The sequence below is a fragment of the Caloenas nicobarica genome, chromosome 2 (genome assembly GCF_036013445.1).
Source record: "Caloenas nicobarica isolate bCalNic1 chromosome 2, bCalNic1.hap1, whole genome shotgun sequence".
NCBI lineage: Eukaryota > Metazoa > Chordata > Aves > Columbiformes > Columbidae > Caloenas > Caloenas nicobarica.
Genome location: NC_088246.1, coordinates 133395182 through 133416395, shown reverse-complemented (window position 1 = coordinate 133416395; position 21214 = coordinate 133395182). Strand labels below are relative to the sequence as shown.

Below are 21214 nucleotides of genomic sequence, written 5' to 3'. Positions count from 1 at the left end.
AAAATCCAAGCATGATGATCAGAATAGCAGTGGCAGTGGGCCTGGGAGTGGCACAGGGCTTCTCTTTTTCATAAGGTAGGGGTTTATTGGTACAATGGGAGCACGAAACAAGAAAACGAAACACAACAGTAGGAAAGAGGGAGGGATTACAAATGCAGTCAACAGGTAGGACAGGTGATTAGAAAGGAGGAAGAAAGTGGTCTGAGGAGAGAGGGAGGAGCATGCTGTGGGAAGTAGCAAAGCAGCTTCACAGCACAGAATACAGTAAGAGTCCAGGATAAGAAACCTCCTATGGAAAGGCAGGCAGGACCATTTGCCTACCATTACCCATTGATGTTTGTGAAAGTGCCACTGCCTTTTAGGACTGGGTCCTATTTGCTGGTTAAAGAAGGAGGGTCTTACCTTCAAAGTGGATAGGCCACTACCACAAGCAACATACGTATGGCATATATGTGCATCCTAGTAGCTCTGCATGGTTGCAGTCAGCCAAATCATTGCCCCTTGTAATTTTTCTCTTTTTGTCTCTGTGGCTATATGCAAGCCAAAACAGGACTCACTTTACTAAGAAATAAGTGGTTTCTAAATTCCTAAGTTGCCCATGCCTAGCTTTTTCTGGCATACCTGGATATTTCCCAGATCCCTCAGCTGTAATTGTTGCAGGTGTGTCACGTTCAGATTTCTCTGAAGCAGCTGCTGGCAATAGCATACTATTGGGCATCATGACATCCGGTACAGGAACCTTCAAAAACCAAGAACACGCTGTTATTACAGGACAAGTCACACTATTTAATACTATATAGCAATATGAAATTATAATTCTAAAGATCCATCATATCAGGATCAAAGATTGCCAATACTAAACCAAGATCTTGGTTCAGTCCTTGGCATTGGTCTCAATGTCATCACAAAGGTTTTGACAGCTAAGTCCAGTTGGTTGGATTTATCAGGGGAATTCTCCTTGGACATCCTCCAAAGACAGATAAAATGTTGAGACATGGTCACCAGTCAGTTCTTGACTAAGGGCTTTCCCACTTTGCTGCACCTGTATTGTTTTTAAACAAATGCTGGACCTTCCATGATCTTTGAAAGAAAACTATAAGTTTATTTCCATACAGAAATAAAAACTTATTTCCATTTGAAGTATGATTTTTCTCTTTCTTGTCTTCAGTTGCTTATGTATCTCATTCAGACTGTTTTATCTGTTGTGTTACACTTTCAAATTACAGACAGAAATCTTTGATGGATGTACTATTATAGGTGTCTGATAGTACTCAGTTTAGCAAGGTGACATGAATATTTGCTCAACACTTCCTGTTTTCCTCTAGTTTAGCTCTTTAAAACACACTCATATCTGAAATAAAGGGTTGTCTAGGCATTCAGACTAAGACTTAGCAGAACTGGGTTCAAACTCCTGCACTGCCAGATTCTGTCTAAATGACCTTGGTTAAATCAGTTCAGACTGTCCTGCAGCTCCTCATCTCTAACATAAGGATGGTACTCCCTTACTTCTTACAGAAGTAACAAGAATATCAAGAGGAGAGATATCTGAGTGGTAAAGTACTATAATAATGGGAGCTACGTACGTTATTAGGTATGAGTAGAAATACACTTTGTTCCTTTTTAACAGTTTAACAAATTATTTTAAACCTTTATTAAGATACATAAGAATTATAAATATATGTATGTGTGTATTTATACCAATTGTCTATTGGAAAAAGAAATTCTAGACAAATTTTTAAGCGCCCTGGGCTTAGTATATTTATAATTTAAACATGGTATTAATATGATCCTCTCAGAGGAATAGTGACTGCGATTTTGTTTGGGAGGGAAGGACTTCCAAAAAACAATGGTGTAGGTAACTGTAAATGTCCCAGAGCAGAAAAAATTGCTACAAATGCTATTTATTTTGTCATCAGAGAGTTCAGATATGGACAGAGCATATTAGTGATAGCAACTAGCACAATTTAGATGATGCAGATTATGTTTTTCAACCTCTTTTTCTGTCAAACAACCATTTTTTTTTCCTCTCAGAAACAGTGAAATAAGTCCTCATGACCTGGAGAGGACAGATTTCAAAGTCGCGCTCTTATCAGCATAGTGGAAATCATGGAGAACTTGAGAAGAAAGCTGATAACCCTCAGTAGAAAGGTTTTCTTTTTCCATTTTTTCCACATTTTTCCTAAGAGGGTCTGCTAAAGTTAAATTTCTATGGCCAAAATGTGGTGGGCCAAAATTACATGGTCTGGCAGAGCTATAGTTAGTAGAAAACCAAGGAAAAGAAAAGAAGAAAGAAAACTTTAAACTGCTTTTGTGGATCCTCGGTTCTGTATTTGATCATCAGCACTAGGCAAAAGGAACCTTAGACCTTCAGTCAAGAGCTCTTTCAATTCTTTATTTTTTTGCCACTTGGAAATGAGGCGATAGGGCTACAAGCACAACCATCTAAATGAAGGAGGAGTCTATAAGTACAGAAATAAATCCTTAACGAGGTGGATCCTTGAGATTTCCAAGTGCATTTCCTTCTAAAAAGGCAAGACAACCAGAATGAGGGTGTCCTACAAGGTCTGTTTTCTAACTGAATCTCTGATGTAATATTAAATACTTTCTAGACCCGATTGTGTCTTTACTGACATTGTTTTGAATGGTGCTGAGTCATTATTTTTTCATGGAAGCTTATTATTTTAACATGGTTTGTACAATTTTTGCAGTGAAGAACAGGGTTTTCCTGGTAAGGCTGGAATGGGATTCATCCTCCAAATCAAATTTGCTGGTTATAACATTCACCCTAATTATGGAGAAGCCAGTTCAACTCCCTGCCTGATCCAGGGTAGGTACTTGAAATCAGATATTCCATATCGTAAAGAACTGACCTAACCGGATTGCTGCCTATTCTTGGGCTTGCTTTTCTGTTTCATACTTACATTTTATTCACGAAAAAAGAAAGGGTCTTTTATGCAGAGGCAGAAAGCAAGAAACAGGACATTCTCTACAAGATAATTCTGTTCTCCAGTTAGCACCATTAATGATATTTTACAGCGTATTTCATGTAATATAATGCAAGTACAGCCCAGCTATACACAGGAATTCTTCTAAGTTTGGGAACTACATTCTACAGGGAACTCCTGTTATATTACAAACAGGAGTCACAATACCTCTGAGACCTGGATATTATTAGACCCAATTTACAGGTGTGCACTTAGAGACACAGACAGGCTTGATTTTTCCAAGGTTAACATCAATGAGGAACTGCAGGTTTTCAGCATCTTTGAAATCCATTTTCCCAAGGGACATCAGTGACTGGATGAGCTGGCAACAAAACCTAGGAGTCCTGACCCACTTCCCTCCTCAGGTTACCTGAACACTGTAACACAACAAACACATTGGCCAGGGGCCCAAGTGCATTTCAGCAGCATGTGTATCAGTACTTGGAACACTTACTGTCATGAGCAGTTTCTCCACACAGTCAGGGGACACACTGTGCAAATGGGTCAAATGAAGCTGGAGATGCATTTTGTTGCTGAGGACATCCTGGCAGAGGGGGCAGCAGATAACAGGTTGCATTGAATGCTGTGACAGGACATGCATCTGGATACGATTTGGGTCCCTACTATTGTAGTTACAATAAGGACATTGATAGAACTGAAAAAAATCAAATTAAGATGCAGGATATTAGTCAGTGTGCTTTTTATAACTTGCTGATATTGCTATTTCAACAGTATACCATCTCTGTTTCATTCTTGAGTTATTTGAAAGAGTTCTAGAATGCAATTAAATTATTACGTTTTCCTTTACCTGCTCATGACAAAATTTATTGTCCTCTGGAGGCTTTGATTTTTTAGCTGCACCATCCTCTTCTTTTGCCAGAAGAACCTGTTGTGCCCCTACCACAGTGTTCACTTTTGAGTCCTTCTCTGGTGTGACTATTCCTGTTTCGAAAACATAATTTTTAAGAACATATTTTAAACTTTCAAATATCCTGGTTTACAAAGAGGCTGTGATTCCAAAGGTCTGTATTGCCTTTGAGGTTTGTTTTGTTTTGGTTTGTTTTGGTTTGTTTTTTTGATTTCTGAGAAAAAATGTAGTTGAATAAAATAACTCTGGTAAGCACAAAGGTGAAAATACACTTTATCCTTGATGGAGACTCTAAAAATACATTTAAAAATGGACTTTTCTCTGCTGTTTAGATAACCTTAGGTTGCCTCTAAAGATTAATCAATAATGTGCTTTCTTTAGCAGCTCAGTATAAATTTGTGTATTATATTAAAACAAATCAGCTTTTGCTCAAAAATCCTGTTTTCCAAAATAATTAATTTGCTGCTGTTTAATTACCCTCTCTTTTCTAAACTCTCTGAGCAATATGATTATTGTGCTGTTTTGATAACTCCTGCCTGGTTACAATTCTGAAGCTAAATATAGTGAGGCTTTAAAAGAAATACTGTGGAGAATAGGATTTCAGAGCTAAATTAATATTAATTATATACAAAGATCAGTCATTTGGGATTGCCTTAGATGTTTACACTGTGAATTTTTATAGTCTGGCATTTGTGATCAAAACCAGAATATAATTGTTTTCTATAGATAGTTCTACTATTAAGTATTAAATACTATATTTAATATTATGCCTGAACTAGCTGTGTAATGCAGCCCAGTCTTGCACACATCAAAGAAAAGAGTGCAATTCTAATTTCCCAGTCCATCAGAAAATTCTTTCCAGCGTCAATTTGCCAGATAATCTCTTCTGCTAGGCTGGATATTACAAGAACATTGGGTAGGCATGTCACATACATCTCACGACAAACACAAAACCTCATTTACCAACCATTCCAATCTCATCATAGTGCGGCATCATCTGACCTTTTTTCTGCTGTTTATTATGAGTATTTCTAATTTTAACTTTCAATTTTCACCATCTTCCAGTCAATTTGCAACTAAATTATTTCCAGGGTGAGGACACTATCACTGGACACTGGGTGCAAATACATCTTGAAATGCAATGAAGCTAAACCATTGATTGCTATCAGACCCAACATAAATATATAGTCCAAGGGTAATCTGATTGTATGCTGTGCATGAAGATTTATCTTGATTTTTTTCAATCCACATAAGGTTCATATAAATGAACAAATTGCACCTTATTGCACAATAACCTAGGATTAATTTTAAAATAAGGTCATAGATGTTTTGGCAACAAACTAAACATGAACAAAGAAAATACTTGCATTTTTCTGTACACAAAGCCAAGAACTTTTTATGATTATTATTTTCATATAGACTTTGTGAAATATTTGATATTAAAAGAGTAACATTAAAAAGAAGTAAAATAAGAGAACTGTTTTCGAGGTAAATACCAAATCCTTACGGTGCAATTATAAAAAATTGAAAACTAAATCATACAGGGACATTTTCTGAAGCATGTTTTTAAAAAAAATAAAATAAAATAAACATATTTTATGACTTATATATTAACAGTGATTTCCCACACATTGTTTTTCATTCCTAAGTTGCTAATTATTTCTTTTGGTGTAATTTAGACCAGTAATTTTAGCATGTTCTTGCTCAAATTAGTTTATTCCTGCCATATTTCCCTGCTTTTAATGGCCAATTTGTCAACATTGGTTTAATATCCGAACAAGCTGCTTTTTGGAGCCCCACCGAATTTTTACACTCGCAGGAACTGATCCTGGAGGCCTTATTTAGATGGCTCAGTCAGAGCTGTGCCGACGACCTGAAGGGCTGGTGATGCTTAAAGGCAAAATCCACGTGATGCAATCACATAAGACACCATTTTCTTACTCAGTTTATGATAATACAGTGCTCCCTGGCCTATCTGTGTTTACTTGGCAATACACCATTATTATTTTAACGTCTTAACCATGAGAATTACAGGAAGTAAAAAAGTGACACACTATATTAACAAAGAAAGGTTGCTTCACAGTTTTTAGAAGGATGGGTTCAAATTATTAACCTCTCTTCACTTCCAACTGTCAAAAACATCTAACGGTTGACTGTTGTTTCTTACCTTTACCACACATCACTTTTAAAATGTCCATTTTTAAAGACGAATGGGCCAGAATCTCAGGTGGTGTAAACAGACACTGAAGGAAGCTGAATTTAAAAACCAAAACCAATTCTGCCTTCTCTTCCCCTGATCATAGTAGACTGTTCTCAACAGGTTGTTATAAAAATTAGGATGCAAATTCTGTTCCAAAATCCACTTGTGAAAATGCATTTAACTGTGTTTTGGCAGTGGTATGTAACTGCTACACAAATCTAACTTGGAGTGCATTCTGTGTGCGCCCGGGCACACACAAGGTTAATGTTACACATCATCTTCCACCACAGGATGGAATAACTTAATTACTTCAAAGGGCCTGTAATAATCATGAAACACATAGTTCTTGTTTCTATAAAAACAAGGGGGGGTGGGGGTGGTTAAATTTTCTTTTGTGGTTAATATAATAAAACCATAGAGTTATAAAACACTGTGCTGGGGTCAATAAATGCATAACAAAGCACAGCTTTTTACTATGTTTACTATGATATTTATATAAACCGTCAAAATTTAGAGGGGCTTTGTTGGTTTTGTTGTTGTTGTTGCTCTGGATTCATTCAACCTCAAGCACTGTAACTTCTTAAATGACTGAAATTACATCTGGCCCATAGTAAAGTAACTGAGAACATGACTTACGGTGAACTTTCCAAAAAAAAGGGAGTTCATTCTTCCCTCTGGCATGGGGACACCACTTGCCCCTGCACATGGTGAGGACCAAACCCCCCAAGCCAGAGTATACGTGCCAAAACCAAAGGAGATCAGCTCCTTACTCAAGCAAATGGTTCAACTATAACAACTCAGTGCCTCATCTTGCTATACCAACTTTCTGCTTTCTGTGTTGAATTCACCGTTTTAAGGAGCTTCCTGTCAGCAGGCTGAAGAAAGTTATAGTCTCATAGGAAGGGTTGCAAAGGAGGGGGGAGAGAGGAGAAAAAATATTATGCTCCTAAGCATGCCGTGTGGCACTGTTTTCATAGCTAGATGTTCCACTGGCATGCAATTCTTACTAGGCAGCTGTAGGAAAACACTAAAACCAGTTATTATTCATGTTTTAAATACACATTTTCTATTCTTGAGACACATTATTGGTTGTTGGGGTTTTTTTTCTGAATTGTGAAACACAACTGTAATCCATTTTATAATATAAAATACACAACATTGTTTTAGATGAATAACGCAATTTCAATACATTTGGCTCAAAAACTAAGTTTAATTATAAATAAGTGCCATGAAATAGACTAATTGACGATTGCCTGTCTGTTACAGAATTATTTGTGTAAGATTGCTAATATAAAAATGACATAATTCAATGCAATTCAGATGCCATCACCTTCATAACATTTTTGAAACCACAAAATAAAAATATTTATGTGACTACTAGGAAACAGGAAGTTAATAAAATGCATATACTAGTGAAAAAAAAATCCTGCAAAAGCTATAATCAAAATACTATTTTCATATTCACCAATCTATATATTTGATAAAGACTGCATAACTTAAGACTTCTGACACATCAGATGATGCTATTCAGCCTCAAAATAATTCTAAAATTATAATTACTGGTACAGTATTCTTTCTAATTAGAGTAGAATGAAAGGATAATTTTCATTGCAATAATGAAGGTTAATTTCCATCTTTCCTCATGTTTACTACCTTATTAAAAAGTGCTCCCCTTAGCCATGGCAGAGACATATTACATTTTCAATGCAAATGTATTAATCTGGATAAATTCCATATTAATTCTTGCACTGCATAGAGCTGTAATTTGGATTATAATTAATCTAAAGTGGCACTAGATTTAAATGACAATATAAATGAGGCATTAGTAGGCTTTTCTATTCTGAATGAATATTCAACAAATATAACTTGCATATTGCCAAGTCTCATTTTGAAAGCTCTACTCCTTGAGATAAGGTAAGCAATACAGCACAACAGCTTACACAAACATACTGTTACTAAATACATGTTAATCCTTTCTCGTCTAATAGATTCTATGCTAAAGAGGGGTCACACCACTTTCCTGTCTAACTTGTTAGTATTGTGATTAATTTATTGGTTTTCCTGAGATTTCTTTGGCAAGACTTGCAACACTCAATTCATACGAAAGCCCAAATTAACATTCAATTATACATAAGCAGTTATGCAGTCATTAGAAATACTTGTCAGCTGAGTGAAAATTAAGATGATGGTCTGAATGTTACATATGCAGAATTAATTTAGATTAGGAAAATAAAAGTTTCTAAAAGATTTAGGATTTTACAGTACAAACTATTTTCTGCAAAGCACAAAGGCAATCATGTATTTCAGCTCTTGTTTTTATATGAATCTTACTGCAAAGTTATTTGTGTAATTGCTGGCACGGCAATGAAGAACAATTATGCTGGTTTTTTGTAGTGCACCCAGTAGGCATCTGGATATAGGTTTGTCCTAATTAAACTTGGCCCTTATGAGTGGCTAATCCTGATGGAATTTTGAGAATTCCCCTTCAGTATTTTTTTCTAGATTCCATCCTTTTTTTTTTTTTTTCCTGAAGCTTTAATACTGTATTCTTTCTTGAACAACTATAAATGGACCTGCCTCAGAAAAAGAGAGGGCTGATAAACTCCCTGAAGCTGGTCCCAGTATCCCCTAGGCAGAGTGTGCAGTGGCTGTCACCCCTCTCCTGGTGAATGTCCAGCACAGCCGCTGACAACACTGCGCATGAGGACCTATGTTGTTCTGGGAGCATGGCTTTACCATACTATGGTCAGTTTTTTCCAAGTCAGAGAGGCAGCCAAGGGGGATATATATTTTAAACCACAAGACGGTTTCTTGCTCAACATCATCCTTGTCATCATCGGCCTTTCTTCAGTCTCTTGATCTCAAAAAATAAAGCAACTGAAGAGGAGCTGAGGTTCTAATCTGTGATGGGTACTGACCTTAGCATGTCAACAGGCAAACTAAAAGGAAGCTTTAATCTTTAAGCCAGTCTTCTGAATTGATTCAGCATAGAGAGAGCCATCTACAATATTTTTTTAAAAAATAAATCCAAAAGTGTTTAATATGTAAAAAGCAAATTACTGTATGGGAGAATTTGGGTGTAAAGAAACTCATATGTAAAATGATATTTTCTCTACAACTATATGTCTTTACAGAGAATACAACCTCCTTTGTATGCTGCTGTCATTGGCATACAAGGAAAAGATATATGACTACCTGAAACTAATAGGCTTCAACCTGTTTCAGCACTTCTTCTGCTTCAGTGAATCCAACATAATGTAACTAGGTATAGCGTGCGGCAAAAGTAGCCAATGTAATATTCATTGTGACCATAGATTTCCATCTCATACATAAAAAGCATGGATGAAGTCACATATTTGCCAAATCAAACACAGAAAAAGCCTTGGGTATCTACACCAGATGCTGGCCCTGGGTTTGTTTGTGCACAAGTAAATGTCATGACATAGGGGTTTTGTTTTCAAAGACAGTAGCTTTCATTACTGGGCTTTGTCTATTCCAGGAGATCAAAATTACCCAACCCATAATCCGTTTTCAATGATATTTCCTCTTTCTTAGGCTGAATCATCTGTAAACTTTTTCACTGGATTTTGTGTATTTTTTTCAAAATGCCTCAAATAAATGCCCAGGAAGAGGTCAGATTCTTGGGAGTAACTGATCAGAGAGCAAGAGCAAAAAATAATAATAACAAAAAACTCCACATACTTTGGGTTAAAAGGGGGGCAAAAACCTGACTGAAGAAAAAAATCAAGTGGTACCTAATCCTATGCTTATGAAAAATTAATATGCCATCAGAGGAATCACAAGTACAGCTAAGATTAATGAAAGGCGCTTAAAAAATTACAAGCACACAAACTGATTTGATTAAAAAATAATCTCACTGGTCGTCCTGTAATATTCTTCAACTTATCCGCATCTATCCTGTCAGATGGTTATGATTAAAAATAGGTCAATGGGAGGCTACTGATAGAAATCACATGCAAAATGCACATGCAATGAATAGTAGTGGGAATGTCCAGACAGTTTAAAATGAAAGAGCATTTCATCAGTTTTAAAGCAGGGGAAGACAAAATTCTAGCATCTTACCGGAGTCTTTACTAGATTTTTTGCCTTCACTATTGTCTCTCTCACTTGAGTCTTTATCATCAGCCACAGCCACTGATGTACTTTTAGCAGACCCTTCTGTATCTTCACCTTGTTCTTCTGTGGATAAGCACAGAAAACATCTTAGAAAAGAAACTCAGTGACCACTTAACAGCAGTTAAAAAATATGTCCTGTAATATGAACAGTACTAACAGAGAGTGGCAAAACAGGGGGAAGGAGGGGTGGGTGAAAGACAAGGGAAAAAGCAGCACTTTAAAGAGGTTGGAAATTAGTTATGAATAATTTGCAATATTTCAAAAACTACCCAGAAATTCTGACCATGTCTTTATCAGAGTACCCGCTTACACCAGTGTGACAGATTTAAAGCCTGTCATTTCATATTCTTTGGCTAGAAATGATCTGTGTTAAAATACATGCACACGCATGCACACACACACACACCACACGGGCTGGAACAAAAGCAAGCACATGTAAAAATGCATCTTGGAGCCAAAAAAAAAAAAAAAGGAAAAAAACGGGGGGGAATTCAAATATAAATCCTATTAGTGCAGCAGTATCCCGCTAATTGCAGTAAGTAAGCATTAGGCATTAGGTACTGTATTAAATATAAACCTCTGGCTTTGTGGGAGAAGTCTCAAATTTTGTCTCCAGGGGGAGCCATTCAGGATAAATGATGCAACTTGGTCTCCGGCTTCTGAGGAAGCAGCATAACCCACACCTCACTTACGTGTTCACACCAGCTAGATTACATGGAAATCTTCACAGTAACTCAAGCCCATTTAATTATTCGGTAAATCTTAGCTATGCTGCTACTGGTGGATTAATCTGTTTATGCAGTTAGCTTCTATGCTGGGGCCGTGTAGCACTAATCCGTGAAAGGCCCACTGTTCCTTTTCATCCTGTGATCATTTGTCTCTCACTGTGCTGATGTCACTTTTTAATGAATTTTTAGCAATCTGAGTAATGCCAGATAACCAGACTTGGAACTCCCTACAGCACAGCATGCTGTTTTCATTGCAGCACACACTCAAAAAAAAGGAAAAAAAAAAAAAAAAAATTATATTTCCTAGTTCAGGTAGGAATTATATAAATTAGGAGGTGAAGGTAAAATGAGATTCGAAGCACTAGGCCGCTCAATTTCATAAAATCTTTAATGACCATATAAATTAACCCTGGAAAGGCAAAAGGTCACAGACACACATTTGCATACACTCTTCTATTCACTTTTGATAAGCAGAGCTTTTATGCGGGGAACATGATACAATTAACCCTTCAGGAACCATACAAAATGCAGCTACCGACATTTTAAGTGTCAAGCATTAACTGAAAATTACACACTGCATAAAATTTTCATTGTAAATGCTATAGTGATTGAAAGGGGAAATAGTGGCCCTCTTCGCACCCCATGTTTTATTAATAACATTCTGACAGCCGAATGAAATATCCTCTGTCATATGCAGCAGCTGAGCACAAAAAAATTGCTGCTTAGTGCCTTACTTGCCAGCCATGCACTGAAACTCTATGCCCAGGCAAACAACCCTCAGATTGATGCGGCGCACCTATCTGATTCTCAACTCTCTGCAAAACCTTTTGTAAATCAGAAGAGAAAAACACAGCTGCAATTTTGGAATCCAAACCAAAAAAAAACAAGAAAAAAACCCCAACAAATCTCACCCACAGATCAATGTGTTTTACATTGACATCAAAATACAATAGGTTAGGACTAAGCATGCGTGTCTACTTTTTGGAACAATACAGGGAGAAAGACGGTCCCCTCTTTTAAAAATAATTGCGTATTAAAAAAAAAGCCAAACCTTCCCATCAAAATGGAAACCCCCTTCACACTGTTCCAGCGCTTCCCGCCCCACGGCCCCCCGCCCCCTCCCGCGATGATAGCTAATCAAACATGGTAGGCATCCCTGTCGCAGCTGGACGCGGGGCTGTGTTTGTCAGGGTGGCAGGGGAGCGCGGTTCGGGATGCTGCGAGCCTGTGATCATGCCCGGCTCGGGCTGTGTTAACGCCGAGCGAGCACACATGAGGCTCGTATCCATTGTCAGGCCCCGTGGCCTCACGGAGCCGATGGCAATCCCTTTTCGACTCATCCTTGGGAACGGACGCATTGCTTCTTTTACTAGATTTACTGGCCCAATCCCCCTGGGCTGGAAAATGAAGTGTCAAAGTGCTACTGAGTGTCCTTATCTTGAGGGGACATAAAATTGTAAGGGCTATCGTGGCACATATTAATAAAACATTGTGTGTGTGTCAGGCAAAGAGAAAGAAAATTATGAAGGTACTAAAAGAAAAGCTACAGTATCATCTGGGTCTCATCAGACAATTTTTGCAGGGTGCTCTTCTGTTTTTCTGGTATGTGTTTTAAGTGTGAGAGAAATTCCCAGACATGTTCTCCTATACATCATCGCGGTGTCTGACCTCAGCCTGACCCTGGCAACAGTTTGAGAAATCTGAATGTGAACAAAGACTCTGTGTCAGCAGCAGGGAGAGATTGCGGGATAGACTTTCCCCATCAACTTAATCGCAAACAGCAGTTCTGAGGCCATAACTTTACAGGGCTCTACCAAGCCACAAACACATAACCTTTAGAGGTGAAACTGCCCCCCACTCTCCACCCCCCTTCTGTGATTTTTCTCAGTCTTGCGGTGCTCCCTTTGATGTAGCAAGGCAATTAGCTCTAATGTTCAAGTACTGCAGACCTGTTTTATGGTTTGGAAGGTGAGAGCTGTTTATTACAGGTAGGCTCCTGGGGGCCATAAAGGCTTTGCAAATTTTTAATCATGCAAAAAACTAATCAAAATGTAACTTATACACACCATAAAAATTAATATCATTATTATGCATGGTATAAATTGCCTGCCTTGGCTTTCAATGGCACTCACTTCTAGAAAATACATTTGGCATTCATTTCAGAAATATGTATGGCATTCACTTCAGAAATAAATTTCATAGACAGAAATGATAACACAACTTCTCCTATTTTCCTTCAAAATTACAGAAAGGCTGTCTAAGATTCACACTGTCACGACATTTATCAAAGGGACAAGATGGAAATAAAACAGCTCTAACTTAAAAGCAGTGAGCAAATTGCAAAAAAAATCCTTAAGACCATTCATTAGAAGGGGATGTGTAATGAAGTGTTCTATCAAAGACACTACATACCTACACCAAGATGCTACAAACATCTCTTTTTAGTAATATTTTTGTTTTTACTTCATATGCTAAAAAACAAGGACACTATTCAGTTACAAAAATGTGATGGCCCCTGCTTAAAGACACAAAATTATCAGTTATTATGTACCAACAAAACACAGTGTGATGGTGCTACAGATTCCAGAGCAAGTCCTAATGCTCTGTTTTAAATTTACAAGAGTCCTGCCTATATACATTTACAAATGTCAGCTTTGAAAATGAATAGAATACCGGATTCAAATGTACTTTAATGGCTTTAATAACACTTACTATTGCAATATGATATTTTATTCACACCTGGTTTTATTTTGTCCAAATGTTGAAAATTTCTTTTGATGTTGGATCTCTTGAGTTAAACCATTATCAACCTTTTTCCTCACAAGTGACTTAGACTTAAACACAAAAATGAGGTTAGCCGTCTGCACTAAAACTGTAAAATAGGGGAAAATTGAAAAGTTAAGCTTCAGTGTTAATGTTACTCAGCTGATATTATATATTCTATGTCATATATTTTAATATGTTAATCTGCACTCTTAGGCCGCAATTCTATATTGATTTTATGAAGGAAGACCCTTATGACCTTCCCCTGCCTGATGAAGTCAAGATGTGTCATGATTTCAATTGCAAAATCCAGGTCTCAGCCAACGTTGAATAGCAGATACCAGCAGCAAAATTAGATGAATGTTCATACACAGGTTAGAAAGGCCTGACTTACTGAGATGCAAATAAAGGAATAAACACATCCAGCATAGCCAAGGGAAGGTATAGAGAAACAAATAATATTTTTTGAAATAAAATACTGAATAGCTAAAACAAGACATGGCCGAGTTGAAACAATCTTCTCTAATTTGAGTGCACCGTAATAATCACAGAGGCATATCAATCACTTTTCCCTGTGTTTTATCAGAGGAGTTTCCCTATTGATGAGCAGCACTGGGAGTCTGTCTTCAAGACTATTTAAGAAACATACTATTTTCAAGGACTGATTTTGGTGGGGTTTTTTGTTTCTTTGTTTTGTTTTGTTTGTGTTTTGTTTTGGTGTTTTGTTTTGTTTTTAACATCATTGGTATATCAATCAACAGCCAGTGGTTCCTGTTTTGGTCCTGGATTTTGTTGGTGGTGGTGGTGGTATCCCTTTTGCCCTCTCCAAATTGCAAGTAATTTCCTAAATAAGGATGATCTACTAGTTGTGGGTGAGTAATTGTGGTTATGAGAGAGAAAGTAAGATTAAGAAAGTGTTTGTGGTTGAGGGCCGGATGGATGGGGAAAGAATAAATCAATTGACTAAAGTAGTAAGTAAATAAATATGAAATGAGATATTTTATAAAATAATTGAGGTTTGTTATTCAATATATTCAATAAATAGCTGAATCAAAGGTACCTATAAGTGTTTAGTACAGGTGTATCCTAGGTACAACTGGTGGAGTGAAGGACTTATTGAGATTAACTATCAGGATGAGAAGGTAGTCCCTAGCAAAGGATAATGGAAGGGTGGATTGGAGAGATGGACAGACAACAGACAATGTAGGGAAAGGAGGAATGCCTAACAAAAGAAAAAAATCCACAGAATATGCAAGAGAAGCAAAAGTTAACTAAAAGCAGGGCTTGTGGATTTACTTCCAGAGTACCATAGTTACAATACTTAGTTGAGAAATTCTCCCTGACTTCTGGATTGCCATTTAGTCACCCAAATATTCCAGAAAGTATTTGTTCTATTTTCTGTCTGGTCTTGCAGAGCATGAATGAGGAACAGGATGCCTCACTCATTCAGGATCTTGACTGCATCCTCTAGTGGTCATATTTCATCTTCAAATAGGATTTCTAATTTCTCCTTTAGGGACTCAAGGGGAATAACGGCACCAACCCGTTAATAACTGTTTCTAATCACTGTGTTATATTCAAAACTATAGCTGTTAGAAGGCTGAAGTTCCCGCAAACAAGCCTATAATTAAGTGATGATCATCATATTGACCAGAAATTGCTAACTGGCAGTTAGTATCAAATTGTACCATTTTGTTTTGTGGTGCACCATTTCAATTTTTATAGCGGTCTAATGCTTATTTTCTTCTGGTTGAAATGTATTACTGCGTCAGAGGAGGCCGACTGCAAAACTGTCTGAACCATGCTGTGGTGGCTCCTTCCCAAGGAGTGTCACAGATCACACCCACTTTATACACCCGCTCCACCCAGCAGCCAGTATTCCCCACTTGCCAGGCTTAGCCTCACCCCTCTGGCTGCTGGAGAGAGGCAGTTCTCATCTACCCTACTTCTTTTTGCTTCTGAAGGTAGAAAAGATTCATTATCGCCAGCTGATTTGCCCAACACTTTATTATTTCCTAATCTCTTTGGTTGTTTTTTTTTGTTGGCGGAATTTTTTTGTTTGTTTGGGTTTTTTGTTGTTGTTTGGCAGTTGTTCTTTTTTCTACTCCTCCCTTTCCTTTCCTTTCCTTTCCTTTCCTTTCCTTTCCTTTCCTTTCCTTTCCTTTCCTTTCCTTTCCTTTCCTTTCCTTTCCTTTCCTTTCCTTTCCTTTCCTTTCCTCTTTCCTTTCCTTTCCTTTCCTTTCCTCTTTCCTTTCCTCTTTCCTTTCCTTTCCTTTCCTTTCGTGCAGTCTAATTCCAGCTCCTGGAGAAGCAAAAGTCATGTTCTCCCCAGAAGTTTAGAAGGGTGGGGTGTCCTTTCCAGTCTGGCTGTTGAGCAAGCTCTCCTTTTCTTTCATTGCTGGCTCAGAATGAGTGCTTTCTAGTCTCCCTCCCATAGTCTCAGAGTAAATTGGAAAAAATAAGTGTGTTTTACTCTGATTATGGTGTAAAATGTGGAAAAAAAACGTTGGTAAACTTATGCTGAGCCACACTGATTTATCAGAAAATTGGGAAATCTGTGTTTTGTATTTTTGTTGTTTTATTTCTACATTAATATTTTATAAAATATTCTGCAAGAGGCAAAAGAAGCATATGCTGACAAAACCATTAACAGAGAATGTCAGCTATTCAGAATGAAACTCAGCAATGTTTTCCAGATGTGATTGAAGATGTACAGTTAATCATTTATTATGCAAAAAGGGATACTTTTCTTACTTGGCCATCTCCAGAAAGGCATTGAAGCATGAATCTATATTGAGAACAGTCAAACTTTTCCAACTGGTCGGTACTTTTCTTTTGGCTGCTATCACAGTTCATAGAAACTGCTGTTTCCCCCATCAGCAGGAGGCATGAAGAGCACTAGCATTGTCTGACTTGAAGGCTAATACATTTCCACCAAGGTTATTTAGAAAAGAAAATTAAAACCTTCTTGTAAATTCTTATTCAACAGGCTGGATACACCCTGCCTAATTTCAGGCACTGCTCTAAGCTGCCTCCCTATGGAGGGAGAGACAGGTATCTTCAGGGAGCAACTCAGACTTTACACAGGCTGAGTGGTCTAATTCCTCCCTGAATACAGAGGGATTTTAGAGTGAAGTTTAGTGTTTGGAATGGAGACTTTTCACCCTGACATGGCAGCTAAATTCTGGAAGTTAGGTGGGTGAACCCAAGCCTAAGAGCATGCCCAAAGATCAGAAAGTCAATGAGAGTCTCCTCATGACCTTCACCAGTTTACTGGCTGCTCCTTTCTAGCCTGTGGGAAAAAAAAAATACTGGATCTTCAAAGATGCATTCACCTTTCTTATTTATAACTCTTGTTCAGCCTTGTTTTACTTTTCTGTGTTGCTGTTCAATCTGTATGTTCAACGTCCCTTCATAGAAAAAGCCTTCTACTGTCCCTGACGTCTTGCATTTTTTTCTTACCTTCTACTTGAGCTGAGTTTCCTATACATCATGCAATTGGTGAGATTGGCTCTCCCATTCACAGTTTCCAGAATAAGCCTTTAGAGTGCATTTACAAAGAAATCCGCAATGTTAATTAACAGCTCATTTAAAATGTCATTTAAATGACATATTTTATTAGTGACTCAGTTTTTGGGTCTCTCTCTGAAAAGCACTGTAAAATCCTTCTCATCTACCTTCCAGACTTTCTTTCTGAATTATTCACCTCTTTTTTTGGCTCACAAACAGTATGTCTTGAAATTATCTGTAAAGAAATCTGTTAATGCATATATTTCTCCTTTGTCTTTTGAGAATACTCAAGTAAAAGAATTTATTTTCTTTGCCATCTCCAGATCATTTTGGGTTAACTCTTTATCCTCTTGTGGTCCAGCAGACCTAATGACTCTTCTGCAGGCTTTCTATTTCTGAGGTGCTTTAACAATTCCTGTTTAGCTCTTCTAGGTACTTTCACATATTTTCTCTTCTTAGCCAACCTATGTTCAGTTTTATTAACATCACTTTGGCTTTATTTCCACTTTTAAGGATACTTTTTTCTGACCTGAATAAATTCTTGTACTATGCCTTGCCATGTAGCTAACTACAGACCTGCAGTTCAAATATTCCCCATTCTTGATGTTAAGTGTTGCAGGCAGAAGTAGGTGATCTATTTGCAGTGAATAAAATTTTACCTGAACATAAACATGTTTTGCCTCTTCTGAATTTTTTTTTAAAAATGTGTACAGAATTATTTCATTTGGGCTTGTTTGTTTGTTTCCCGCAGTTACCTGACAAATATTCAACAGCATATAGAGAAGTCCATTGATTTTTTACGAACTTATTTTTTGCAAATATCACTTAAGTATTAAGTGTTCAAAAGTTTGGCTTCTTTAACATACACGTACATGAAGTGCTCTTTGGTTTTTTTAAAAGATAATACAGGTGCTTTGAGCTCCTCCTCCAACCTAGATCACAATGCTTGAGCAAGACTTCCACTGCAAATTCCTTCAAAAATCTCCTGTAAAACCTGGGCTTCCTGGATCATCTGTATCTGTACTATACAGAATGTAGTATACTGACACATGTTCAAACTCTGTTATTGACACAGAAGGAAAAGATAAAAGCCTGCTCATCAAAACTTGCAAAAGTAGCAAAAACCAGCAGTATGTTCCTGCCTCCCTACTCTCTCCTACCCCCTTCTGTTACTGTCTTCCCTTGCCCCCATGCAGTCCCAATCTGGAAAATTTGGATAACAAGCTTCTGTGTCATTACTCAAGTATTATGAAGTTTTGTGGAATGTTCCTGACTTGTATTATAGTATTTTAGTGTGTTTGAGATCTATAGCCATAACATGAGGCATCTCTGTCCCCTTCATCCACAAGAGCCTACAGGAGCCTTTTAATTTGAGTGCTATGCTACTGTACCTAAAGCTGGTCTTTTCTTGCTGCATTGTTTTAGGACAGGGATTACACTATCTTATTGATTACTCTGAGGCTTGAAACTCAAGTCCATTGTCAAGTTTGTTGGAGACGCTTGCATGGCATGCTCTGAAGATGAGCAACATTGATTGGTTCTTAGCACAATAATGGGTAATTCATAAATACTAAAATAGAGTAAACTGCCTACACAGTTCTTCTAAATTCAAAAATGCCGGTTATATCTAGGGGTTCTCCCAGGGCCAAGTCAGGCATTTCAGGTCACCCAGTCTTGCTGTAAAGTTTCTTGTATCACAGCAACAGAATGGCATGGGTGGCCGTATTTGTATCCATTTCTCTTTTTACTAAACCAGTGCAACACTCTAGATGTTTTCCTCCATCTTTTCCTCTTTCCTTAATTTAATTTTTTTTTAATTCTTAATGTGTAGTATACTACACTACTATTACCTTTGCTACATGTTTGTCTAATTTGAATAGTGTTTGTCCCATGCATAGTTTAAATAATACCCCCCCCCCCATCCCATTAATTTTCATTGTCAGCAGTATAATTCTACCTCTGCGGAAGCGAAGGACATCCCTTGCCTATAGAGTCCCTGCTCACAACTGCTTAATGAGGACAAACCTGCAGTGCCAATTTAGGCAAGACCCTGAAATGCCTTGTCAGGTGGTTCTGTTGATAGCACTGAACATATTTCAGAGAAAGCTTCTGGACAAGGCCTGAACTTAAAATTTGTTCTTAATGGCTCCAGAAAAGTTGATAGGGCCACCCATTTGTAAGCTTAAAGTAGACTTCCCACCGTACATATGCCTTTTTTTTGCTTATAGTTTCAGTAAACTTCAAGCGCTTGGTCTGAAATCAGTTGCACTGAATCTCTGCTGCAGGTTGGATATCATGTGCATTTTTTTTTATTTCAGCCAAAATGATTCATCTACTTCTAAGAATAGGATTAGGACAAATAGATTTTTACATTTATATATACACGTTTTGGAAACCTTTACTGTTCTGACGATTTTAAACTGGAAGACAAGATTTGGCCGATGGGATGATGTCTGGTATGTGCCATCTTGGATTAAACTGCCCAAATTCAGCCAAGCAATATAGCTTTGAAAATTCTGCATACGCATGCTCAGAATTGCTGATTGTACTGAAGAGCTAAAATCCTCCTAGGACTCCATAATCACTGAACACACTTACACTTCCCACAGTGCTGAGAGCTCACCAAAGTGCATATTCAGTCACATCCCACAGAGCCCCCACAAACCTCTTCACCCAGTTCCTATGTGTACTAAATCACGTGCATGCCATCCTCATAGAGGAACTGCAGCTTAAATAGGTTTTCTAAAACACAAATTCTTGTGGCAGCTTCCCTGTACAACCAGACTGCAACTATAGCATCCTTGCTACTGTAAAACTGAACTTTCCCTTCTTCTTATTATTCTTTTGCTGCTGCTTGTCATTGTGCAGTGCACTGGGATCTCATTGCTATAGCAGAACAGAAGCAGCATGTTCCACCTGTGCTAGCAGGTTGGCAGAAGCAAAATAAGTATGGAAGTGAGATTTTGGGGTTTAGAGAAGGAACAGGGGAGAAGTAAACAGAATGTGTCCAAGGAAAACGACATGAAAGACCACGAGATGGGGGAGGAGAAACTGAGGTGGCAATTAGGATCGAATGAAAAATAGGTAGAAGTCAGGAGACTAGGACTAGAATTAGCAGTGTACCAAATTCCAGCACCAAACTGGACTTCAGGAGATAGAGCTGGCTGGGACCAAAAATGCAGACCGCTGTAATCTACTAAGCAAATGAGGCAAAGATATTAAGACGTGCTGAGAGGCTTGCGCAGCAATATTAAAGCTGGCAGTCAGCAGGGGTGGGAGCATGCACAGATGGATGAGGAAGGGAGCTGGGAACTGACTAGAAATATAGAAGATGTCTGAAGAATGAGCAGCAGAAGCAGGCAAGAAAAAGAGAGATCACTGGTGGGGTGGAAAAATTATGTACAAAATAGTTGAGAAGATAGACGTGGAGAGAAAATGATAGCTAAAGATAGTGATTGCTAGACAAAGATACTGGAAATTAGTGTGAGTAAAACATGTTGTCCCTCACACTCTGAAATTAAATCCCTGATTTTTCAGTCTTATAAATATTTTTCTGGCTACCCTTCACTAGTGCTTGTCCACAGTGAGGACAAAAACCTTCTGCTAGTCTCAGTTGGTTGAATAGCTCTAGTAAAAGGAGTTTGCATAGCTAATCCAAACCAAATGATGTTTCATCTGACTTTCAGTATAGTACAACAGTAACTTTTTTTTTCCAGTTTAAGTCTTTGAAAAATAATTATGAGACTATAGATGAAAACAAACAAAACAACTATGCTTTTAGACCCATTAATAGTATCACAGAAGTAAAACACTATAATATCTTAACAAATAAATCAGTGCACTTCCATTGTGACACAATCTTTAATTTCCTGGTCAAGCTCTACCTTATGGCAAAGCCTCTTGTCCTATTCACTGCACAAAATCATTGATACTTACTTAGTGAAATGCTATTCAAGATTTTGTTTTCTTCTCACTATTTAGGATATGGACACATGCTTTATTTACTATGTCTCTTCAACCCATT

At 37.7% G+C, this 21214-nt stretch overlaps 1 protein-coding gene across 1 annotated transcript in view; it reads right to left on the bottom strand.

Annotated features, from left to right (window-relative positions):
* Window positions 1-21214, bottom strand: part of ZFHX4 (zinc finger homeobox 4) — a 150329-nt gene that overhangs the window by 14857 nt on the left and 114258 nt on the right. The window contains exons 5-8 of the mRNA XM_065627708.1: window positions 10136-10252; window positions 3793-3926; window positions 3439-3639; window positions 622-739 (exon numbers count right to left, since the gene is read on the bottom strand). Of these exons, the coding sequence (XP_065483780.1) occupies window positions 622-739; window positions 3439-3639; window positions 3793-3926; window positions 10136-10252 (570 nt within the window). The remainder of the gene's footprint in view (window positions 1-621; window positions 740-3438; window positions 3640-3792; window positions 3927-10135; window positions 10253-21214) is intronic.